Source organism: Heptranchias perlo, chromosome 4, assembly GCF_035084215.1.
Source record: "Heptranchias perlo isolate sHepPer1 chromosome 4, sHepPer1.hap1, whole genome shotgun sequence".
NCBI classification, from domain to species: domain Eukaryota; kingdom Metazoa; phylum Chordata; class Chondrichthyes; order Hexanchiformes; family Hexanchidae; genus Heptranchias; species Heptranchias perlo.
This window is the reverse complement of record NC_090328.1, coordinates 81,865,514-81,892,282: the sequence shown is the minus strand read 5'-3', so window position 1 is coordinate 81,892,282 and position 26,769 is coordinate 81,865,514. Positions and strand designations below refer to the sequence as shown.

General features: G+C 41.9%; 1 protein-coding gene across 3 annotated transcripts in view; it reads right to left on the bottom strand.

Moving 5' to 3' along the window:
• Nucleotides 1-212: 212 nt before the first annotated feature.
• Nucleotides 213-26,769, bottom strand: part of syk (spleen tyrosine kinase) — a 120,293-nt gene continuing 93,736 nt past the window's right edge. For all 3 annotated transcript variants that reach the window (XM_067983238.1, XM_067983240.1, XM_067983239.1), the window contains 7 exons: nt 23,334-23,424; nt 20,749-20,926; nt 18,385-18,588; nt 14,105-14,294; nt 13,509-13,649; nt 8,310-8,422; nt 213-3,672 (listed from right to left, as the gene is read on the bottom strand). In XM_067983238.1, coding sequence (XP_067839339.1) covers nt 3,597-3,672; nt 8,310-8,422; nt 13,509-13,649; nt 14,105-14,294; nt 18,385-18,588; nt 20,749-20,926; nt 23,334-23,424 — 993 coding nt within the window. In that variant the 3' untranslated portion in view covers nt 213-3,596. The remainder of the gene's footprint in view (nt 3,673-8,309; nt 8,423-13,508; nt 13,650-14,104; nt 14,295-18,384; nt 18,589-20,748; nt 20,927-23,333; nt 23,425-26,769) is intronic.

Here is a 26,769-nt window from a genome sequence, read left to right as displayed (position 1 = left end):
TTTAATGACTAGTTTTCAGAGTTTGTTGGCAAACAGTTAAATTACCAGTTCTTTCTGACTAAATAGAAAACTAAATAACCCGTCATCACTCCATTGCGTAATTCAAAGCATTAGTCGTCAATAAACTCATCTTTGGCAAATCTGTTACTAGAATGACTTCCTACAAGTAGGGTCAACGAGGTGTTAATTATGAAACAGACCAAATTCATCAATTTGAATGAGACTTTTTTATTTAAACAAGTTTTGCAAATTGAATCCACACTCATTTTTTTCTGCACATACTTATAGCAATTTTTTTTTCGATAAACACAAAAGATGAAACAATGGCTATCACAAATATAATCATTAAAAAAGTTGTTATACAAGGAACTCATTATAAAAATTTTAAATATTCCCTCTGTCCCCCAGCGAAATTACCTGCCCCTGTTCTGAGTCATATAGAGAAATCTAACTTGTAACTACATTGTTACACCACTGGAGGGTGCTTTTGCTTCTCTTACAGAACACATTCTAGCTGGATGACATCCCTGTTGCTGGCTTGAACAGCCTTTGGGGCACTTTTATAAAATCGCTCTCCTGGCGGGGAGCCTCACCTGCTGGGGGTGCAGATCGGGAACTCTCCACAATTATCTATCCATTAATTTTTAGTTCCTGATTTGTGCTCCCTGTAGACCAGGTTCTATGCCAGGTGTACCATTCAGTAAAATTATCCCTCATAACTTGTCCAGATTTGTGACTTATAAATGGAACAGATATTTATCGTCACATCAAGCTCTTACCCCGGTTTTCAACTTGGTAAAAGGTAGCAATCGCAGCCTAAATTTTCTGTGTCTGTACCAGCAACGAGGCACCTTGCCCTTCACCAGAGGAGATGAAAAAAGCACGGACACTTATGATTTTCTGATACGCACCGGCAGCAGCCACGGTACTTCACTGCCAGCACAGCTAGGAACATTTACCCCCTAATGTTATCTTTTCTAGAAAACATCATGTGGAGATAACAGTGAAACCCTGGTGTTGAGAAAATGCAGCATTGGATTCCTTCACAGCACAATACTGTTTGCATCCCCTGAAGGAAGATTTGGTTTTAAACAGGATAAAATAACACTGACCAGACTTTTATAAATTTTCAAAAATAAAAAGCACATTTTTATAATACTTGTGTATGGCCTACAGAACTTTGGATCGTAAAAAGAAAATATTTTTATACTTGTCTGTCAGAATTATGCTCCTTGAACATGTTCAAAACATTTCCTGTATGTATTCTCCTTGCATTTTGTCTGTATATCCTTGACAAATTTCTTTGATGAGAATGGGTGAGAATGCATCAAAAATGCATGGAAATAGTGGAACTATTAACATATTTTGTTCAAGTGATTACAGTGTAATATTTTAAAGTCATGCATCCAATGACCTTTACACCTGGGCCATTCAGCCCCTTGAGCCTGTTCCGCTATTCGATTAGATCATGGCACCTCAACTCCATTTACCCGCCTTTGCTCCATATCTCTTGATACCCTTAACTAACAAATATTTTTCAATCTCAGTCTTGAAAATTTCAAGTGACCCAGCATCTACAGCCTTTTGGGGAACAGAGTTCCACATTTTCATATCTACTGTATTGAATCCATTTATCATTTTAAATGCCTCATTTAGATCACCCCCTCAACCTTCTAAACTCAAGGTTGTGGACCTGATTTTTCCATTGACTTTGTGGAAATTCCAGTAAATACAGCAGTGCCATTATTACTCTGTAATTCTAGCCTTAAACAGACATAATGTTAATGAAAAATGCTTGGTAAACCTTTAGAATTTATTTGTAATGACATAAATTGTATGGAGGCGCACCATTACATTACTTTCATGTAATATCATTGTGATAACATTTTTAAGCGCATCTGCGATTAACCACACTTTTTCATGGAGACAGATCCATTTTGAGAAAATAAAATAAGCAACGAAAAACTAATGTTATAAACAGAATAATTCATGAAGGGCCCTGTAAAGTGGTTTCGTCAGTCTTGAGTCTTGCAGATAACTCAATTTGAAACTAAATGCCACAACAGAATTGGTGAATTATTGGCTTCCACCAATTTTTAAAAAATTCTCAGTGTTTCAAACAATACAAATTTATAAATTATATCAAATTAGCAGAAGGCAATGATAGCCACATGTAATGTGCCAGGAGACTGCAGGAAGAACCACAACATATTAGGCTCTGTTGTACTTTCACTGTAGACAGACAAATTGGATCTTCCATTTAAACATCAACTAAAGATCTGAAAGTTAAAAAGATGAACAACATGTTTGCTTTGTCTGTTATGAAGGAATGAGAGTGTGTTTTCTCTGTATCCCTGCCAATAAGACTATATTATCTGGCTATTCATGGTCAGAAAATCCAGCCCAAAAATAACCAGACAAAATGCTAAACAGTAATTTTTGAATATTAGTTAGTGCCTGAATATTAGACTGCCGATTTAATTACTTGTAATATTTTAATCAAAAAGTTGTATTTTTTCAATAATAGCACTATTTTGTAGTATCTGTAGACTTTGAAATAAAGACTGCATTTACATAGCCCGTGACCATGTCTCTCAGAAATGTCTCAAAGCATTTCACATACAATGAACTACTTTTAACTGTAGTGGCTGTTGTTATGTTGGAAAAATGTCAACAACTTTGCACCGAGCAAGATCCCATAAACAACAATGAGATGAATCTGTTTTTGGTGGTGTTGATCCAGAGAAGAGTGTTGGCCAGCACACTGGGAAAACTCCGTCCCCTTCTTCAAATGTTGCCAAGGAATTTTTAATATCCATCTGATGTACCATGTTAATGTACCACTGGTACTAGCAACAGGGCCTCAGTTTAATCATTGACCCAAAAGTCGGTACCTCCAACAATGCAGCACTGTCTCACTACTGCAGTGGAGTGTCAAACTAGAGTATCTGCTTAAGTCCTGGAGTGGGACTTGAACTCACAGCCTTCTAACTCAGAAGTGAAAGTGCTTTTGGATGCTTTGTTTCATGATAAATTAAAATATAAGGACTGTCCCACTAAATATAATGGCCTGAAATTCTTGGGGTCACTCAGCCAGTGCAAGTGCAGCAGAATGGAACCAATATCCACCCTAGCACAAGCCAGAGACCCTGTCCCAAATCCCAGGATCAATTACCTTTCACTAGCAAAGGTTTTGGGCATCTTAAGATCTTCAGTTGGCAGGAGATCCACTGAGGGCTTCGGAGGGTGCAAAGGGCTGAATTCCATGGGTAGCGTGGGAACTCTCCCAGACACATCCCCTCAACAAGGGTGGAAGATCTGCCCTTGGTCCCACCTACTGGAATTTAAAGGGCAACAGCAGGTAGGGCAAAATCCTGGCATAGCCAGTTTGTGCCCCAAATTCCTGGTCTCCCAGGTGGAAACAGGGTTTTCCACCCTTTCCAGCCCCCAAAATTTTTGGTCCATTTTTTTTATATATAATGTAATGAGGCAGTTTCATGTTGATCAAAGAGTATAACTTGCAGATGAATAGCATGGAAAATCTAAATCTTTTTCAGTCCTGTCTAAAATTATCCATGAGATTATTACTAAGCATTCTATTCCTTTGAAATAGTGTAGTAGTAGTCACGCAGCCTGTGCTCCACAGTGACAAATCCTGGTCGTTCATTAGCTCTGAAGAGACAAAAGAGAAAATGCAGAATAACTATACTTTGCAGTGGGTTAACCTGGCAACAGATTTGTCACTTCCTTTACACAAAGCCTTTCCCAGCTGCAGGTCTTGGCTCCTGCTATTGGCAGATTCAACAGATGACATCAAATTATAATACGTGCTAGATTTTCTGACCGGTGGTAGTAGGTAGTCACTCATGGCAGATCAATTCTTTTTTGACCTGGTTACTGTGGTAAACACAAGCTTCTCTTTAGTACCAGCAATAAAGTTTTTCTCTTTGGTGGCTGTTGGTGGAGGGAGATAAGACCAGCTTTCATCATGGTAACTAGAAACTCTTCTCAGCAGCTGTACGTCATCTCAAAGATGGGGAAATCCCATAACTGCAGAACTCAGCTGGGCGTCTCGCTGCTAAGGCGGGAACTGATGCTCCTGATTTTTGTCTGAATACGTTCCTGTGAAGTGCCTACATTAAAGGCACTATATAAATGCAAGCTGTTGTTGATGCTGCTGTTCTACAATGGAGTAAAAGTAGGGAGGCAAAGCGGCAACGTGAGGCAACAGGCAGGAACAGGTATTTGAAACATAGGGAATAAGCAGGAGTGCAGATTCCTCCTCACTTTAGGAATAGGCTGAAGAGAAGGTTAGGGAATGTCTTCAGCCATGACGTCACAGTAGAATCTTGCAATGGTCTATCAAAATTTTCGGGTGGTGGGGGCAGGATAGGAATGTGGCCAGTTATATGTGTGTGAAATCTGAAATATGGAATGTGAATGCAGGAATACAAATCATATTTCAGAATCTTTCATTGGAAATGCAAAGTGCATCCTCTGGTGAAATGAATAGGATTCTGTTGTATGGTTAGACATGTGTTCAGCTATTTAGAATGTTGATTGATAAATCAAAACCCCTCCAAAAACAGATCTGAGTTTTAAAAAAAATTCCAATTATCATCACTGCAAACTTTCTCAGCTTTAATAATAAAAATTACTAAAGGGTAAATAATTACAAAGAGTAGGAAAGTGTCATAAAGGTAATCAAGGAGCGCAGAATACTAACAGATTAAGTCCAAGCAGGTATTATTAAATAGATCAGAATAAATGAATTTGTACTTCTTATTTAAGAATGAAGGTGCTTTCTGTTTACAGGCTGCGCTATGATTTATTGTATGAAAGTAGGTAAGGGTAGAAATTGTGGAGGTACTGGCCATAATTTTCCAAACATCCTTAGGTACAGAGGTGGTGACAAAGGACTGGAAAATTGTGAATGTTGCACACTTGTTCAAAAAAGGGTTTAAGGATAAACCCAGCAACTACAGGCCAGTCAGTTTAACCTCAGTGGTGGGGAAACTTTTCGAAACAATAATCCAGGACAAAATTAACAGTCACTTGGACAAGTGTGGATTGATGAGGGAAAGCCAGATTAGGGAAAGCCAGCATGGATTTGTTAAAGGCAAATTGTGTTTAACTAACTTGATAGAGTTTTTTGATGAGGTAACAGAGAGGGTAGATGAGGGCAATGCAGTTGATGTGGTGTGTATGGACTTTCAAAAGGTGTTTGATAAAGTGCCACATAATAGGCTTGTCATCAAGATTGTGGCCCATGGAATAAAAGGGGCAGTAGCAACATGGATACAGAATTGGCAAAGTAACAGGAAACAGAGAGTGGTGGTGAACGGTTGTTTTTCGGACTTGAGGGAGGTGTACAGTGGTGTTCCCCAGGGATCGGTACTGGGACCACTGCTTTTTTTGATATATATTAATGACTTGGACTTGGGTGTACAGGGCACAATTTCAAAATTTGCAGATGACACAAAACTTGGAGGTGTAGTGAACAGTGAGAAGGATAGTGATAGACTTCAAGAGGATATAGACAGGCTGGTGGCATGGGCGGACATGTGGTAGATGAAATTTAACGCAGAAAAATGCGAGATGCTACATTTCAGTAGGAAGAATGAGGAGAGGCAATATAAACTACAGGGTAGAATTCTAAAAGGGGTACAGGAACAGAGAGATCTGGGGGTACATTTACACAAATCTTTGAAGGTGGCAGGGCAGGTTGAGAAAGTGTTTAAAAAACATACGGGATTTTGGGCTTTATAAATAGAGGCATAGAGTACAAAAGCAAGGAAGTCATGATGAACCTTTATAAAACACTGGTTCGGCCACAACTGGAGAATTGTGTCAAGTTCTGGGCACCGCACTTTAGGAAAGATGTGAAGGCCTTAGAGAGAGTGCAGAAGAGATTTACTAGAATGATTCCAGGGATGAGGGACTTTAGTTACATGGATAGACTGGAGAAGCTGGGTTGTTCTCCTTGGAACAGAGAAGGTTGTGAGGAGATTTGATAGAGGTATTCAAAATCGTGAAAGGTCTGGACAGAGTAAATAGAGAGAAACTGTTCCCATTGGCGGAAGGGTCAAGAACCAGAGGACATAGGTTTAAGGTGATTGGCAAAAGAACCAAAGGTGATATGAGGAAAAACTTTTTTACACAGCGAGTGGTTAGGATCTGGAATGCATCGCCCGAGGGGGTGGTGGAGATTCAATCGTGGCTTTCAAAATGAGAACTGGATAAGTACTTGAAAGTAAAAAATTTGCAAGGCTACGGGGATAGGGCGGGGGAGTGGGACTAGCTGGATTGCTCTTGCATAGAGCTGGTACGGACTCAATGGACCGAATGGCCTCCTTCCATGCTGTAACCTTTCTATGATTCTATGATAAGGCTCCCATTATTTATGTTCTTTATTATCTGTGAGAATTGTCAATGTTTGCCAGTGATTTTTTTCTGTGCCTGCTGGTAAGAGCAGCTGGTGCTTGAACAGCTGAACTGCTGGCTCAAAACTCCCCTACAACCTACTAGCGATTCCAGCTGCTTGGACCCAAAAGACATGGCCAAATAGCTTGCCCAATTATAACTGTAGTCTCACAGCTATAGAAGCCTTCTATTTCAGTGTTTGATGACTCTCTGCAAAAAGTAATACTTCCTGGCACCTAACTGAACTCTATGGGGTAGATCTTGACTTTTTGCGATAGTATAAAACAGGTGATAGCAAGTCGGCAGCCCGTTTCACATCTCTCCCAATGGAAATAAAAATTGGGAGAGATGTAAAATAGGCTGCCAACTCACTTTCACCTGTTTCACACTATCACACAAAGTCAAGATCCACCCCTACGTTTTTGTATTTTGTACTGATATCTCCAGTCTCTCCTCTCTATCTAGCTCAAAAAACCTATCCACCCAAACAGAATCTATTCCCTTTATCATTTTAAAGTCCTCAAACAAGTCACTTCAAAATCTTCAGTTCTCAAGATATTGAGTTCTGTGCCCAGTTTTGATCCCTTCACATGTGGGGAATATCACGACCCTAATGCAGAGAAGGGCCACTAGAATGGTACCAAGTTTTAGGCCTTTTAGTTAATGGGATGGGCTCAGGGAGTGAGGGCTTTTTTCGCTGGAGAAACATAGGAGGTAATTTGCAACTTGCCACCCGTGTGTAAAACTGGCGTTGTGTGTCGACCGCCTCTTATAGAAATCAGCCGGTTTTAATTTCCATTGATTTCTATAATGGCCGGCCAATCTGCAATCTGCAACAGGTGGTTGAAAATTGCCCCATAGACTTTGAGGTGTGAAACTGTGGAAAGGCGGATTAAACAGCATCTACAGTGTTATTCAAGGGTTTTTACAGATCTCCCACCAAAGTTAAGGTCTGATGAGCGGGAGTACCCCTGAGGAAATTTACTCCCTAAGAGTCTTCAAAAGACTTCTCAAAGTCTACCTCTTTGTGCTTTTAGTTACCCCTTATAACTTCTTTCTTATTCTCTACTCAGTGTCCAGTGCTCCCCCTTTTAAGTGGCTTGGGCTGCTTTGTTACGTGAAAGGTGCCATATAAATGTGTTGAATGATTCCTTGGTTGATGCAGGATCGCTAGGGATAGGTTCATGCTGCCTTGCTTCAGTGCTGGTGGACTGTCAGGGAAGCATTTGTGGCCAACTCTCTTAGGTTTAGTGACTGGAGCCAACAAATAAAGGAAACTTTCCATCCATTTTTTTTCCATAGAAATGTCCCAGTGGCAGTTTGGTGTACAGTTTCTTTATTTGTCTGTTTTTTTGTGACTTTGGCTTCCTGTGTGATGGAGGCTCAATATTGGGCCGGACTTGATTTTCAATACCCAGTGAGACAGAGATTCTTCGATGCATAATTAACATATTCAGCTGAAATTTGTCTTTTAACAAAGTTGACAACCTATTTATTCCAAATGTGTCATTGACTTTAAAAAGCAGAGGAATTTCACCTGAACGCCTTAACCATTGTTCCAAATATCACAGAGGAATGTGCATGCCGGTGCAATTATTAATTAATCCTTTGAGCGATTAACTTCCTCTGTAACCCTCAGAATATATGCTTAAGTTTTGTATCATGCAACTACTGTAGAAGAGATAACTTCCTAGAAAGTAAATCAGAGGATAATGGAGAACCACTTCATATTTCTTAATCAGCAATATCTAGAATAAACAGAGAGCAGAGGTTGTATAATAACCTACCAAAGGTCTATGTAACATTGCTTAAAAAAAGTCACCCATACATAGCTTATGATTTACGCTACATTAAAAATTCAACTGAGACAAGGGGAAAGGACTCACTTGTATGTCCAACATTCTCGCATCAATTCATACATTTCAGCAGGACATCTAGCTGGAGCGTCCAGTCGCCCGCCCGATTCGATCATTTGTACAACTTCTTGACCTTTCATTCCCTATGCAGACAAATCAAAGACAGATACAGGCTCTTAAAACATGTTGCAAACAAATGTAATGAACAACTAGATACTAGTTTACAGTATTTAATCTTATGATGTGAAAGGAGGGTCACCAGGAAACACCAGGTCTGGTGTCGATGTTCTACCATCGACAGATCATTATTTTACAAATTCTTCCTAATTCTTCGGCCTAGTCCAACCTCTTCAGCTCATTACTGGAATCTCTTCACCAAATGTGGACTAATTTCCCTGCCCCTGCCCCCCACATTGGGTAATAGACAAGCACAAAGTGCCTTAAGTCCTCTGTGCCTCTCAAGGCCTCAGATTGCCTGAATATTCTGTCCTAGGCATTAGCATGGCCCAGGCACACTCACAGCATAGGGGAACCCCTGGCAGGACCTTGCACCAGGAAGCAAAGGCAGTAGTTACACTCCTGTGTGGTAGCCTTGGGACCTTTTGGCTGATGCTGGAAGAGAAGAAAAGTGGTAAAGGGGAACGTTGGCCCATTAAGGGCAGATGCAGGCGAGGCTATAATGGACAATAAGGAAATGGCAGACTTGTTAAATAATACTTTATATCCATTTTCACAGTGGAGGAAGAGGACAAAATTCCAGTGATTCAAGGAAACCTAAAAATAAGTCATAGGGAGGAACCTAGTAGATTTAATATAAGTAAAAAATGGTAATAGAGAAAATAGCAGGACTTAAGATAGAGAAATCTCCAGGACTTGATAATTTCTACCCCGGAATATTAAAAGAAATAGGTGAGGAAATTGCAGATGCATTTATCTTAATTTTCCAAATCTCTCTAGATTCAAGAACAATGCCTTTGGAGTTCTCACTCCATTATTTAAGAAGGGAGGGAGAAAGAAACCGGTTCACTATAAACCTATCAGTTGTGGAGAAGTTACTGGAATCTATCATCAGAGATGGAACGACTGAGCACATGGACAAGTAGGAGCTGATCAAAGAGAGTCAGCATGGATTTGTGAAGGTTAGGTTGTGTATGAGTAATCTAGTTGAATTTTTTGAGGAGGTAACCAACATGGTGGATAGGGGAGTGTCCATAGATGTTGTCTGTATGGACCTCCAGGGCATTTAATAAGGTTCCTCACAAAAGATTATTTGAAAAAATGAAAGCGCATGGAATTGTTGGTAACCTTGTGACATGAGTTGGTAATTGGTTGGGAGGTAAGAGACCGAGAGTAGGGGATAAAGAGAATGTTCTCTGATTGGTAGGATGTGACAAGTGGTGTTCCCCAGGGATCTGAACTGGGAACTCAGCTTTTCACACTATATATTAATAACTTGGTTGAAGGAATATAGAATTGTTTATCCAAGATTGTAAATGACACTAAGTTACAAGGTACAGCAAGTTATGTAAGTCGGAGCAGGAAGTTACATAGACATACTAGGTCAGTGGGCAAAACTACAGCAGATGGAGTTCAAAGTCAGGAAGTGTGAGGTCAGAACTTTTGTTCTCAGAAAGACAAATCAGAATATTTTCTGAACAGTGAGAGTTTGGAAGCTATGGGAAAGCAAAGGGATTTAGGTATACAAATCACTAAAAACTAGTGCACAGGTACACAAAGCAATCAAAATGGCTAATGGAACATTGTAAGGAATCTTACAACACCAGGTTATAGTCCAACAGTTTTATTTGAAAATCACAAGCTTTCGGAGGCTTTCTCCTTCGTCAGGTGACAAAGGAGAAAGCCTCCGAAAGCTTGTGATTTTCAAATAAAACTGTTGGACTATAACCTGGTGTTGTAAGATTCCTTACATTTGTCAACCCCAGTCCATCACCGGCATCTCCACATAATGGAACATTGGCCTATCTCAAGAGGATTGGAATACAAAAGTGAGGAAGTGATGCTACAGTTGTACAGAGCCTTGGTCAGACCCCGTCTGGTGTACTGAATTCAGTTTTGGGCACCAAACCTCAGAAAAGACATATTGGCCTTGGAAGGGGTACAGCATAAATCCAACAGAATAATACCAGGGCTTAAAGAGTTAAATTACAAGGACAGGTTGCATAAAATTGGCTTGTATTCCTTTGAGTTTAGAAGGTTGAGGGTAATCTAATCGAGGTCTTTAAAGTGATAAAGGGATTCCATAGGATACATACAGAAAAAATACTTCCTCTGGTTGGGGAATCCAGAACGAGAGGACATAATCTTCAAATTAGGTCATTTAGGAATGAAGTCAGGAAGCACTTTTGTACACACAGCCCAGTGAATATTTGTAACTCTCCCCCAAAAGGCTGTCAATGCTGGGTCAATTGAAAGTTTCAAGACTGAGATCAATATTTTTTTTATTAGGTTGGTTAATCAAGGGATATGAAGCATAGGCGGGTAAATGGAGTTGAGCTATAGATCACCCATGATCTAATTGAATGGCGGAACATGCTTGAGGGGCTAAATGGCATGCTCCTGTTCCTATGGTCCTATGGAAGCATGGGGATGGTGGGGGTGGGGATGGGGGGGTGGAGGCAAGAACACAAGAAGCCCGACCTCTGGGTAAAAAGGGCCAGAAACCCGGTGGAATCATCCCCCACCTGACCTACACATCAGAAGTGCCAACACAGTATTTTGCGGCTTCCTGAGACAGGCAGACTCCTAAGATGTGCCACTAATAGTGCGGGCGCCTGCTACTCATTTTTAAATTTCGGGCTCTATGATTCGGTACTATAGCCCAGTGCATTAACCAACCGAGCTCTCAGGGGGAGTGCTGCTGAGTGATCCCTGATGGGACCGAACACTAAAACAAATTATTTATCAGTTCTACGAGATGCATTGCCCCTGTTGTTCATATTTGTAGTTTATAGAACAGCATTTCCATGTTTTCACTATTTACATTTTTACTACCGTATCAGCATTATGTGAAAAAGAAACATCGATACAGAATAATCTTAAGAAAAGGAAGGCTATAATTAATACTTTGACACCGCCTGATGATGCTTGATATTTAATATATTTTGACAGAAAGGAAATGCCAATCTGTTTTCTAAAGAAGTGTTTTTAGTTTTATCAATGCCAACAGTTAACTTTGTCTAAACTATTGCATTAAAAAAGACTATGTTGGAGATTGTGCAGTGAGTTTAACAAAACAAACACCTTGATTAAAATGATGGGACTGAAAATTTGTGGCCCTTCAGGTGCACTCCTCCCATAACTCTAGAGAGAGTATAGCAGATGGGCCTCAAACAAGGCTCAGGAATTTCCAGTGGCTTACATTTGGGATGGGGGTGGAACCTCCACCCACTCAAATATGGCCATTGATGTAGAGGGTGTAGGCTTGGGGCAGGGACACTGAAGCCCAAAAGTTTCCATGGGCTCAGCTTGGCAAACGGCAGTTTGGGGAATAGTGCCTGGTATGCACAGAAACGTGTACTGGTCTCAGAAATGGTGAGGCCCACACCGGATGTTCACGTCTGGAGTGTGGCCTAGACCCCCGCAGAGGTGAATTTTTAGAGTGGCTCCCTTGGCTAGGTTTCTTAGCAAGCCAGAAAGTTTCTGGGGGTGGCAGGCTCTAACGCCACGTTGGCCCAGCCGTCAACACTGTATTTTGCAGCCTGTTCGGGCAGGCAGACGCCAAAGATACGATCCTAGCGGTGCTGGCTGACCATTTTTAAGTTGGATGAACTCTGTCTGACCCAGGATACTCTGAGGAGGTCAGCGGCAGAGGCGGGACTGTTGGGATCACTGGTCTTACTATAAATGAAAGTGTAGGGTAAATAATCCCGATTATTACATTTTTAAATGTATAATTTGCTGAAGTCATGGAAAATAGCCTGTAATTTAGGAGAGGCGTTAGAGGAGAATGGTGTGGTCAACCATGTCAAAGGCTGCAGACAGATCGAGAAGGATGAGGAGGGATAGTTTACATGGTCACAGTCACATAGGATGTCATTTGTGACTTTGATAAGGGCCATTTCAGTACTGTGGCAGGGGTGAAACCTGATTGGAGGGATTCAAACATGGAGTTGCAGGAAAGATGGGCATGGATTTGGGAAGCAACAACATCTTCAAGGACTTTGGAGAGGAAAGGGAGGTTGGAAGGACAGAGGGGTCAAGGGTGGGTTTTTTGAGGGAGGGGGTGATAACGGCAGATTTGAAGGGGAGGACCAGAGTAACTGAGGTTCTTAAAACTGAAATTCACGAGTAGATGTTGTAACTGATGGAATTGAAATCTAGACCATCAATTACGCTGTTCACGTGCATGACATCAGTAACATCGCCTGTCTCCGCCCCAGCCTCAGCTCATCTGCTGCTGAAACCCTCATTCATGTCTTTGTTACCTCTAGACTCGACTACTTATGCTTTCCTGGCTGGCCTCCCATCTTCCACCCTCCGTAAACTTGAGCTCATCCAAAACTCTGCTGTCTGTATCCTAACTTGCAGCAAGTTCCATTCATCCATCACCCCTATGCTTGCTGACCTACAATGACTCCCAGTCCGGCAACACCTCAATTTTAAAATTCCTATCCTTGTTTTCAAATCACTCCATGGCCTCACTCCTCCCTATCTTTGTCACCTCCACCAACCCTACAACCCTCCGAGATCTCTGCGCTCCTCCAAATCCGACCTCTTGCCCAACACCAATTTTCGTCACTCCATCATTGGTGGCCATACCTTCAGCTGCCTAGGCCCTAAGCTCTGGAATTCCCTCCCTAAATGTCTCCGCCTCTCAACTTCTCTCTCCTCCTTGGACACTCCTTAAAACCTACCTCTTTGATCAAACTTCTGGTCACCTGTCCTAATGCCTCCTTATGTGGTTCGGTGTCAAATTTTGTTTGCTAACGCTCCTGTGAAGCACCTTGGGACGTTTCATTATGTTAAAGGCAGTATATAAATGCAAGTTGCTTTTGTTGTGAGCCCCACAAAAAGGCTAAATAATTCAACACAGTCTCAATTTGTTACAGTATTCACTATAAATTGCAGCATTGATTTGAATAGCACCATGACAAACCCATTAATCTGTGATACCTTTGATTTCAGGACAACACTGCAATTAGGGGAGGGGACACACTGGCATTAAAGAAGCAACATTATTATATTGTATTACAGAAAAAAGGAACTCACTTTGTATGGCTTCTGACCGTAGGAAAACGCTTCCCACATCATCACACCAAAGCTCCAGACATCGCTTTTGCTGGAAAACTTGAAGAAATTAATGGATTCTGGTGCGTACCACTTTATTGGCCATTTGCCTGTACTTTTGGCCTAAAATAAATTTAAAAGTAAAAAGAACCTGTTGATTTTGTAGCAGTCAGCATTCTTACAAAAAATAAAATGTAACGTAGTCTCATAATATTCACTTATTTCTGTATGCTGCACTTCAGCACTAACATTGTGGCCATTCTCAATAAGAAGTACAATTTAGTGCCCATTTTTATACTCTGAACTGGGTAGAGCACAAAATTAACAACTAAAGCACTTCACAAAGGCAAAACAGATAGTGAGCAGTAGTAGGAGGAGAACTGAGACAAGTGACTGAAGGCTTGTTTGCAGGGTATGAAAGTTTTCTTCAAGAATTGGATAAACTTTCAATCCAACCACAGTCCACCATGGATTACATATTATGCCACACAAGAGATATGAGCTTGAAATTAATGAAATAAGGCATCAATGATACTTACGAATGGTTGAAATCAGAAAAGGACTTTTTTGAAACTTACTTTATAGTAATTCTCCTCAGAGTTAATGGCCTTCGACAGGCCAAAGTCACTGATTTTAGCATAATGCTGAGTTACAAGGAGTACATTCCTTGCAGCCAAATCCCTGTGTACATAGTTTTTCTCCTCCAAGTATTTCATGCCCATGGACACCTGATGTACCAATTCAACAATGTTGTTTACGCTAACATCCCTGAAAATGTAAGACATTTTTATTAAAATGTTGTTGGAGGAGAAGCACAAACAAAATAGCTTCATTATCAATCACTGAATGACATATATTTACAAGGATTGCAGCATGTGGATCCTCATGGCAGATTTTCTAACCCATGCTCCTCAGATTTTGTATTTTTGTTGCTAGTTTCTTGATGTATTAATTTGCTTTTGTGTAATTATAAATTTTGTAAATAAATCCAATTGCTCCTGGGGCAGTGTGTTGTTTTCCACATTTTTGGGTGACAAGATGCACGATGTGCAGCCCATGCAATCTCAATAACAATAACTTGCATTTATATGGTGCCTTTAACATAAAAAAATGACCCAAGATACTTCACAGATAAGTGAAGTACCTTCACATTTAATCAGACAAAAATGGACACCAAGGCAAAGGAGGAAATATTAGGATGGATGATCAAAAGCTTGGTCAAAGAAGTGGGTTTTAAGGAGTGCCTTAAAGGAGGAGAGGTGGAGAGAGTTCCAGAGAATGAGGCCAAAATGATTGAAGCTACGGCCACCAATGGTGGGGTGAAGTGGCAAAAGCACAAAAGGTCAGAGTCAGAGGAGAGTTGTAAGGCTGGAGGAGGTTACAGAGGTCTGGGGGTAATTTTAACCCCCAAGAACGGGTGGGTTGGGGGCAGGTGGTAGGTTAAAATAACAGCTTTTTGGAGCTAGACCGCATCCCGGCTTCAACCCGCCCACTGCTGGGTTTAACCCAGGCAGGTTTGTCTGCGTATGCGCAACAGACACCAGGAAGTCCCACCCCTACTTAAAACCAGCGGGCCGATATTTAAAGGGGCAATGTACCTCATTGAAATACTTGAGGTATTTAGTTCTTTGAGTATTGGGAAACTTAAATGAATTTAATCATATCTGTTCAATTTCCCATCGCTTCCGATTCACGAAGGTTCACCAGACTGATTCCTGGGATGGCAGGACTGTCGTATGAGGAGAGATTGGGTCAACTCGGCCTGTATTCACTTGAGTTTAGAAGAATGAGAGGGGATCTCATTGAAACATATAAAATTCTGACAGGGCTAGACAGACTGGATGCAGGGAGGATGTTTTCCCTGGCTGGGGAGTCCAGAACGAGGGGTCACAGTCTCAGGATATGGGGTAGGACATTTAGGACTGAGATGAGGAGTGCTTCATCCAGGCCCAACAAGATCAATTGGTCGGCAGCACCCCGCGATTGTCCCCCTCCCCATCACGGTGGCCCCCCAACCCTAGATGGTGGCCCCTCCCAACTACCTTTGAATCTTCATCTGACCTCCAATCTCCAAGTCCTGGCCCTCCGATCTCCTTGGTGGCCCATCCGATCACCTCCCCGGCCCATGATCCCTCCCTCCCTCCCTTCGATCCCCGGTTGTGGCCTGCTACCACAAGCCTTCCTGCCCGCCAGCCAGCCAACCTGTCAATCAGGCTGGCTGCTGGGCGCGAAGCCCGGAAGTAAAATTTGTCGACCTCATTAAGCGATCACAACCCACCAACTTACCTTCTGGGTTTTGCATCCGAAAATCATCCCCCCTGCTCCCTTCCTAGCTCGAGGTCAAAATTCTGCCCACGGAGGAGCAAGACCGTAAAGGGATTTAAACACGAGGATGTGAATTTTAAATTGGAGGGTTTTTTAAATTCATTCTCGAGATATCAGTGTCGCTAGCAAGGCCAGCATTTATTGCCCATCCATAGTTGATCTTGAGAAGGTGGTGGTGAGCCACCTTCTTGAGCCGCTGCAGTCCATGTGGTGAAGGTGATCCCACAATGCTGTTAGGCAGGGAGTTCCAGGATTTTGACCCAGTAACAATGAAGGAATGGCGATATATTTCCAAGTTGAGATGGTGTGTGCCTTAGAGGGGAATTTGGAGGTGATGGTGGCCCGATGCACCTGCAGCCCTAATCCTTCTGGGAACATAGGAACAGGCATAGGCCATTCAGCCCCTTGAGCTTGTTCTGCCATTCAATTTGATCATGGCAGATCTGTATCTTTACTCTATTTACCCGCCTTGGTGCCGTATCCCTTACCTAACAAAAATCTATCAAGCTCAGTTTTGAAATTTTCACTTGTCCTAGCCACAACAGCTTTTTGGGGAAAGAGTTCCAGATTTCCATCACACTTTGTGTGACATCACACCTGAACGGCCTACTCTAATTTTAAGGTTATGCCCCCCTTGTTCTGGGCTCCCCACCAGAGGAAATAATTTTTCTCTATCTACCCTATCAAATCCTTTAATCGTCTTAATCACCTCAATTAGATCGCCCCTTAATCTTCTATAGTCAAGACAATACAAGCCGAGTCTGTGCAACCTGTCCTCATAACTTAACCCGTTTAGCCCCGGTATCATTCTGGTGACTCTGTGCTGCACCCCCTCCAAGATCAATATATCCTTCCTGAGGTGCGGTACCCACAACTGAATGCAGTTCTCTAGATGCGATCTAACCAGCCCCCTTTGAGATAAAGGCTAGCCTTTTTAGTTATTTTTTGTACCTGTCCACTAGTTTTTAGTGATTTCTGTACTTGGACCCCTGCTCTGCTCCTCCACAGTTCCTAGCTTCTCACCATTTAGAAAATACACTGAACTATCTTTCTGATTTATCTTTCTTATGTCCAAAGTGGATGACCTCACACTTCACCACACCGAACTCCATTTGCCACAGTTTTGCCCACTCAATTAATCTATCTTTTGCAATTTTCTGCTCCCATCTACTCTACTTATAGTGCCACCTAACTCAGGTGGTGGAGGTCGCGAGTTTGAGAGGTGTTACCAAATTAGCCTTGGCAAGTTGCTGCAATGCATCCTGTAGATAGTACACACTGCAGCCATGGTGTGCCAGGGTGGAGGAAGTGGTTGTTGGGGGAACTGGGAGCCAATGCAGGCCAACAAGGATAAGGGTGATGGTGAGCAGGATTTGATGTGGGATAGGCTACAGGCTGCAGAGTTTTGTATGTGCTGAAGTTTTATGAAGGGTGGAGAGTGTGAAACTGGACAGGAGAGCTTTGCCATAGTCAAGTCTGGAGGTGATAAAGGCGGGGATGAGGCTGAAGCAGGGGCTCAGGTGAGCGATGTTACCACGGTGAAAGTAAACACAGTATATGAGGTCGGACGCTCAACTCCGAGTTGAATAGGATGCCGAGACCGCAAATAGTCTTTTTCAGCCTGAGGCAATGGCCGGGATAGGTGATGGAATCGGTGGCGAGAGTACAGAGTTTGTGGTGGGGGCCAAAGATGATGGTTTCAGTCTTTCCAATGTTTAACTGGCGGAGATTGCGGTTCATCCAAGACTGGATATTGAACAAACCAGTGCAAAACAGCAAAAGAATAATTGTTAATCCTGTGGTTTTATACTCTCAATCAAGACACACATAAGAATGCAAGTTCCAGATTGTGGCAGATGCAGGTCTGCTTATGGAAACTGCCTTTTCCTTTAAACACAAATAAAGAGAGTTGGGAGAGAGCCTGATCTTGTTTTCAAATGCACAGTTTCTGAGGCAACAATGTATTCTCAGCTATTCAAAGTGCTGACAAGTGAGACTTGCATTAATGAATGTAACACAAACTAGATATTGTGATCTGTTTGTCAATAATCTGTGGTCTTCTGCTTGGCATTTTAAACAGCTGAGCATTACGTCGGGAGGAGGCTGCACAGAGAGGACTTGTCAAAATGCCTGATTTTTCAAAAACATCAGAATTGACCAGTTTAGTATTGTTCTAAGTGCTACTTCTAATTCAGAAAGTAGTGTGCTGGGTCAGCAATTGTCCAGTGAACTATTACTTGGTTATTCAATAGCAACATTCCTTAAAAGGAACAGATACAATGGGGTTTGATGTTTGCAACTCATTTTATTCATATTCAGAAGCAAAGTAATCTGAATTAACTATTTAAAAAATAACCACAGTATAGGTTCGTATAATGTTATGGATACCCAGGCATACAGACTAATGAAATACTGATTAATTACACTCCAATATGTGATTAAAAACCTTCACACTGACAAACCTACAGGGAACTATTTGAGCGATTTATTATAAACTGCAACATCACACCATGCAAGGAAAAATTGGACTCACTTGTGAGCCTGTAGAAATTTGTTCATCTGGCCTTGCTCTGCGAGTTCCATCACCAGCATCAAACACTCCCGTTCACAGATACCAATTATGCGGACAATGTAAGGGTTATCAAGCTGGTGCATGAATTGTGCCTCCTTCATCAGCTCATCCTTTACTGCAGGATCATCACTTTTCAACACTTTTACTGCTACACTTATCTCCTTCCTGTTAAAACAAATGCAAAAACAATGATTCTGAAAGTTGATCCGTTCTTAAAAGTAGGGGACATCAAAAGGGTTACAAGTGATAACTTCTGTTTCCACCCCCCCCCCCCAGTACAATGCAAGATGTAAATCTGGAACCTTGATCTTTGCACCAAATGTTTCTGTGGGTCTATCAATATCTCGCTGGTTAAAAATGGAGGTAAATTGATTATCAGTGTCGCTGTTGTTAATTATGTTGTGTTGCCAAGTTATTATAGTAACACATCCAGCCAGCATTTCTGTTTAAAGTGATTCTGTGCTGTTAAATTATTATTAAACAATAACCTGCTAGCATTTGTGTTTACAATGATATACCGTCAGATTATTATAGGGGTGCACAATTTGTCTGTTTATGGTGGTATGTTGTCAGGTTATTGCAGAGATGACCTACGTCAGGTCCTTGTTCTGTAATGATTAGGGTTCCTCATTTACAGCTTTTATTTTTTCCTCAAACAAATCCAGGTGAAAATCAGGAAAAAAATTATTTTCTGATTTTATTTTATCTTAAAAAAATTATAATTATTACTTATGTGATCTAGGTCCTTTATTGCCAATGTACTTCCCTTTTCTCCCTCCTCGATACTGACCCTGACTGGGGCACATTTCCAAGTACAATGGCAGCCCTCTGTTTTCCAACCCACAGTAGGTTATTTTATCATGAAAAGCATCACACCAGACAGAGTGAATTTCCCGCTTGGTTGTTCCAAGTGTGGAACCAAGATCACCAGATGTCGAGAAATTGTGCACCTGCAATGTGTGATTTTCCACTGTGGTCTGTGATACTGGGAGAACCGTCACCATACGGACTGCAGCGGTTCAAGAAGGCGGCTCACCACCACCTTCTCAAGGGCAATTAGGGATGGGCAATAAATGCCGGCCTTGCCAGCGACGCCCACATCCCATGAACGAATAAAAAAAAAACTTTTTCTCATCTGCCCTCAAGTAAACCATCAAAAGCTAAGTTACTTTAAGCTAGGTCAGCCTTATATCCTATTCTTAATCAGTATCTACTGACCCTGCTGGAAAATACTCATATGTAAATGTCGGCTGAGGACAAGATTGAGCCCAGCTGTGATGCTTTCCACAGTCAAGTAGTCTGCTGACCCTTAATGTCAAAACTGACATTTCAAAATTGACAATTTGGATGAGATACTACAGTGCTGCTGATGCACAGAAAATCACAGGCTATGGGTGCACAAATTTATAATATGCGCTCCAAGCTGGCACAATTCCTCACTGGGAGCACTAAAGCAGGAAATTAATCTGACTATCCCTACGTACAGCTGAGGGAGGCGTACAGAGCTAAATGACGGCAAACTCACAAAATCAGTGAGATTTTGTGGGATCATATGTATTGGGAAGTTCAGAATTTTTGGGGGGTGAAAATCAGTTAAATCTGGAGTTTCATCAGCATAAACTGAAAATAAAGATATTTATTAATGATCAAGGCCAACAGTTTGCGGTTCCCACAGAAAAATAGCAGAATTGTGTAAATGCAATCGCCAAAACACCAGTTAAAATCCTGGAAAATCCTAAGGAGTAATTTTAACCCAACTTGCTGAGCAGGAAACCCACGGGATTGGGTGGAATGTCGGTTTTACATATCGCCCAATATTACTCTCCATTGACTTTAATGGAGAGTAAAATCAGGCGGGGTATAAAACCAGCGTTGCGCCTGATGGGTTAGGTTAAAATTGCTCCCATAATCCTGTATAACAACAATGGAATTTGACCTATTCAATCACCATAAACCAGTAACCCTAATAATGACATATTATCAGGTTATTATAATGCCTCCATTTTCTTTAACTTGGCCAGGAGAGATAGAACTGCAAGCAATGCTGTATTTTCTTCATGATTATGAAAATATAATTTAAAATAGTTTCTGGCCTAATGTTTATAATGAGTTGTTGGAATAAACCCTAATTATTGCTTATATGCTTTGTGTGTTAGTTTAATTTGGAGCGGAGGCTTCTGACAGATCTTGAGAATGAAGTTGGTCTAGTGATGGCCCTTGAACTATCTAAAATATAACCAATAAGGAGCTGGAGACATCTTTTATCTTGCCCTCTTTGCATTTTGTGTCATGTCTGTTTGTTCCATCTAACTCACAAACACTTACTTTCTCATTTTGTAGACTCCCTTCTTTACTGTGCCAAAGTTACCAGACCCAAGTTCCTTTTCTTCCAAAATGAGGCAATCATTTTTCAAGTAGAGCGTCTTTTCCTGCAGCTCATCAGGGTCAGCATATGGACTTTCATAGACGTTGGTATCCATAGGCATGGCATCTTTACGAGTACCTGCAGAATGGTGGATATGTGTTCAGTGCTGACCTTAATTATGTTAACCCATTGCACTTATGCTGCAGTTATTGGTTTGACACGAAAAGCATTTGACAACACGGCTATTTGGCAGCACCAAGTTATACTGATCATGACACAATCCCTGATCATGCCTTTAAGTATGCACGTCTTATGTTTTACTTACTGGCCTTCAACACCCAGTGGAATTTCTAACGTTAGAAAAGAGTTGATTGGATAGTTGACCGTGAGAGTGAATTTCCGCGGGGGTTCTCCCAAATGTCTGCCATGACTTCAGTGGAAAAGCTAGGATTTCCGTGGGACCTTCTGCCGAAGTCATGACGAACAATCGGAAGAACCCTCATGAAAACTCAACCCCTATGTGTTTAATATTAGAAATGTAATGGTGGCTCAAGCTTTAGGTCTGCTTGAACCACCATTTTTGAGGATAAAACAGAAATATTACTAGCAGATAGCTATGCCTTCTTCCTCACTTATTTTAAGTGATGTGGCTGATGAGCATAAAACGATGCCATGGAGTGTAGGGTGTAGGTTATGCTCATAGTTTTCAATTTAGCCAGTTTCTAATATCAAGCAGCCCAGTTAGCAGAGGCACAGACTGGAGAAGAGGTGCTTCCCTATGGTTGGGGGAAGGGGAAGAAAAACCAATGGGTATTTCACTCGAACCAAAGAGTGGTACTGACAGAGCATGTCTATAATTCCCCTTCTATTGGTGTGCTGCAGAGACAAAAAAGGAGAGAACATTTACATTTAAATTAGGATGATTTTGCAAATCAAAAAATTGCATTATAAGATCCCTGTCTGGCCAAGAATGGGAATATAATCCATGTATTGGAAGACTGGAATGAAGTCAATACTGTGTGGCAGACACAGTAATCTGACAGCTGAGTCTGGCAGGATGAAATATTCTAGGAAACTACTATGATTGACAGACAATCCAGCTCATTAATAGGCTCTGTAGGGATAGAACCATCACTAGGACTGGAATTCTTTAAAGATGACTCCAGATAACCTTGCAAGCCAATGCCCTAAGTAGTAGGGTGGTCCTCGCCAGACAAACAGCAAGAATATTATTAATCCTTTTGCTAATATGTTGCTTGGTTTTAGCTTGTTAAACTCCAGTGTCCCTGTTCACCATTGGGGGTTCCTGAGCATCAGCCCCTCCCAACTTGTGCCCATGTTCTCCGGGTTTAGGTAAGTGAGACATGTGGGGTAATTTTAACCCCAAAGACTGGGGGTTGGGGCGGGTGGGAAGGTAAAAATTGTAATAATGTAAAATCCGACCCCAACTCGCCAACTTCCGGTTTTAATGGAGGCGGGTCGAGGGGCGCGCGACCAACTTGCTCTCAGGAGGCGGGTCAGTCAACAAAATCTTTTAAGGAGGCTGTGTCCTTCCATTTGAAAAGTTTTTTATTTTTAGCTCCTGGGGGCCGGGATTCCTGGGCCTTCTGATTCTCGCCACGTAAGAGGAGGCGAGAAGGCCCGGATCAACAGGTGAGTGCCTTTATTGCACTGCTTGTGGGCCAGGAGGAGCAGGTGTGTTTCCTCCAGGCCCAACAAGCTTACCTGCCGCAATCCCTCACAAGCGATTGACCAACCCTCCCCCCCCATATCTGAACCCCCCACGATCTCTGTGTCACCACCCCCCCACGATCTCCGACCCCAAGCCCCATGACTGACCTACCTTCCCCCCTCCACCACCGATGACCGACTCCCCTCCCGATGTCCAGCCCCAAACCCCTCCCTTGATGTCCCACTTACTTGGCATCCGCTCCCCAGCTGCTTTCCTGTCCAAACAGGCAGCCAGCCTGTCAATCATGCTGCATGTCAGGCAGAAAACTGCTAAAAAAATTTAAAAGACATCCTGACATCAAAATCGTCAGGATGTCCGGGAAAGCTGTACTTCCGGGTTTCCCGTCCGGAAATCCTCCCCCCCACCCCGTTCTCTTCATGGCCCCGAGTAAATAACGGGCCATGACGCCTACAGGGAGAGAATACGTTTTCCATATCAGGCAAATACTCTCTTTGTATGGATTTCTCAGTACTGTAGTTTGGAGACTCTTAAGCATAGTGATGGGTTTCCAAATATGTTGGAGCAAAAAAATAACAGGCTTTATACCATAGGTAAACAAAAATCTTTTCCTTCTGCTTAGATGAAGCATATGCACTGCTGTAGTCTGGTACATCCTTTCTGAATCGGTACTGATGTTGACAGGCAGTGTCAGGCCAGCCAAGGAGACGAAAATAGCTTAGCCATAGTCACATCTTTTTGCAATAGTAACATTTGCATTTTTGTTTCATTGTGACGATTTCAATCATTTATGTTTTACTGTAGCAGAATGAATAGTTGCAACTGTTAATAATTGAAAACAATAGCATGACTCACCAGAATATGCTCCTCCAGTCAGTCTATTGGGGCTGGACATGTATGGGTTAAGATTTGCTGCACTAACAGACCGATCGGGCTTGGATGACTTCTAAACAAATATAAATCAACATTAATAAGGAGTGCATATTTTAATGTCTTTATTTATTGGGGGAAGGTTTGTATACTTTAAAAAAGGGAAAGAAAAATGTTAATTCTCAAGACCATTCCACTCTAAGCATGTAAATAAAGCATGTGCCACAATTCGTGTCAGTGCCTGATATGCCAGCTCAGTGTAGGGAAGTGGATGTAAGCAATGAAGTGGAATAATTAGAGGTGAAAGAGTCATTGAAAGGTCACCCAGTGCATAATTAAAAGACCAAATATTAGATTACCAGTTCTTGTGAGAAGAGTTTGAGTGTAATATAGTTTCTTTCTATTTCATTCTACTGATCTGAAATTAAAAATCAGATTCAAAATAATATCAATGGGGAAGTCTCGACAGGTCAGGTGAGCATTAGGATTGCACCTGAATTCCTTGGTGGACTAGTGAAGGCTGGGAGAGGGTTGCTCTAGTGGGGATATGTCACAGTGAAGAATGGATCTTCCTAACCTTCTTCCCAATTCAACCCCATCCCTGTATACTCCTCCATCTCCACCCTGAGCCCTCATCAAACTTATTTCCCACAAACACAGTATATTACACTCAGAAACTCTCCCACCACCTGCTCCTTCAACCTCTTTCCAATCCAACTCCTAACCACTAAAGTTCCTCTTCTTGGCCCAAACTCACCTGACATTGTCAACCTCTCCTTTACTTCAGGTATTATTCACACTCCTTTTAAAATCACATTCATTGCCTTCCTTAAAAAGCCCACTCTAAACCCCTCTTATCCTTGCAAATAGTTGCCATTGTCTAACCTATATTTTCTCTCTGGTGTCTTCAAATAAGCCAATATTGCGCACCATTACCTGTTCAAGTGCCTCCAATCTGGATTTCTGACCAGCTCACAGAACACAGACCACTCTGCCAAAGTCCTGCCTGATGGCGACTATGACTAGCTGTCCCTCTTCAACCATTTTTCCGCTTTTAGCGCCATTGACTGCTCCACTCTTCTCTCTTCCATGGCACCGTGCTCTATGATTCCACTCCTACATATCCCAACACAGTCACTGCAGGATCGATTCACACTCCCAGTGAGCATATTGTGGGATCTTAATGGCCAGAAAATCATTGGCTGTGCACCGTGATTTCCTACGATGTGCTCCCTGTAAGTATTGCTCCCCACTGGAATGGCAGAATCAGTCCTGACTTCTCCTCAAACAGTTTCTCCCACCATGCCTGTGCCCACAGTTACCATCATTGTGCCTGAAGGCTGCATCCTTTGTTTCCTCTTGTTCATTAACCACATGCTACTCCATGGTGATTCAACCGTAAGCATAGGGTCAGCTTCCACACGTACAACAGTGACACTCAACTTTTCCATCTCCGTAATCACCATTCACTCCCTGGCTATTTCTGTACTATTCAACCGCCTATTCGACATTAAGTTCTGGATTAGTTGAAACTTCCTACACCTTAATATTGGCAAAATTATCCTGTTTGAGCCCCCACTAGCACATATGTGTCTCTGGCATCAATTCCTAACTCCTCTGGGTGTTCGCTCAGTTTGAGACAAGTAGTGCTCAATCTCAACTTTTTCTTTGACTCAAAGCTGAGCTTCCTACCCCACATCTGGTTCATCACCATGATTGTTTTCTTCTACCTCCAGAACATTGTCATTCACTTCTCTACCTCACACCCTTGCTGCTGAAATCTTTGTCCATGTGTTCATCATCCACAGAGATAATTTCTCAAATGTTTTCCTCAACGGCTTCCCACCTTCACCCTCCACAAATTTCAGTTAATCCAGAACATTATAGTCCCAGTCCTCTCCCATGCATACATCACTCATGTCCTTGACTAACTCCAATTACTTCCTATGCCCCAGTGAACCATCAAGATCTTTGTCTTTATTTTCAAATCCTTCACAATCTTGCCCTACTCTACTTGGGAAATTGTCTCTAGGCACACATCATAGTTCACATTCTCTATGCTTCTCACTCCGGATTGTTGCTTGTCTTCCTCATTCCGCATTGGAGGCTGATATTTTAGCCTTTGTGCTTCAGCACTTTGGAACCGTCTTCCAAAACTACTCAGTCTTGTAACCTCACTACCTACCATCAAAAGCTTCCTAAAATCTTATATTTTGACTGTACCTTTGATCTCCCTCTCATTAATTTTCTCTACGTCCTGCTCAGTATTTACCCGTGCTCTCTCATTGAGGGCTGACGTTCTTCTACATGAGGATTGTTGTTTAAATTAAAGCTCTTGTTCTCTATTGGGCTTGTGGGACTCATCTTGTTCTCTCAGTAATTTGGAATTAGACCATCTCAATTTTAATGTAAGGGAAGTGTCACAATCTGGATCTTGTCCAAATTCATCCCTAGCACCATATTTATCATATTAGAGTTGGCAGCAAAGTAACTTCTGCCCTCTCCTGACAGTCATCTCTTTTCTCATCTGTGTTATTTTCATGAGGCAAGAAGTGCGCGAGGATTACTTGTGCAAGGTCAGTATATACAGAATAGGATTTTATTGACTGTCAGCTTTCAGTTCAGTGCTGAGGTCAAGTCCAGTACTCCCGCATTGTGCTGTAGTACTTTGAAAATGTTCATGGAATAAGTATAATAGCCACACTCATGTTGATAAGCAGAAAAACTGCTATTATTTTAAAAAGTTAAAAATCAAAACCAGATATGTTTAAAGCAATATCTTTGACATCAGTAACAACAGAGGGCAGCACAAGACCAGTTTCTTCCAAATTCGTCATTTTTATCTAACCACCAGGGAGCTCCCTCTTACTAATAACTATACTTAAGGCTGCACCTTTGTCAGAGAGGTGTCTCTGGAGTCCAGATTCCATGATTTTTATGTTTATCACATAAAAACGGAAGATTGAGGTGGGTGTTATTAACCAAACGTGCTCATCTTTAAAATAAAATGCTGCCAAAAATCAGTCAGGAATAAAATAAACAAACAGTGCTGCCATTTCTCTCAGCAGGGGCCCACATGTCTATTTCCATGCCTCCTGCTTCTAGCAGTGCTCCCCTGCTCCTCCAGTTATGCTGTTCAGTCTGGTTACAGCAGCAATAAACACTGCTAAAGCAGCCCTTAGAGGCTCACATTGGGTTACCAAGTTTGAGAGTGTCAGCATTCTTGCTCTGCCCAACCCACAGACTGCACCCCCACAGAAGGCTACCAGCTAGGAGTAATCATATCCTTTCCCACAGTAACATTAATATAACCTGCGGGAGGTAAGGGACGAGGAGAGAGTAAACTATCTTAGGAGCAAGATTAAAATTGTTGAATCTGCAGAGAAGCAGGAAGATTAGGGGTCATATTAGGACTTTGCAC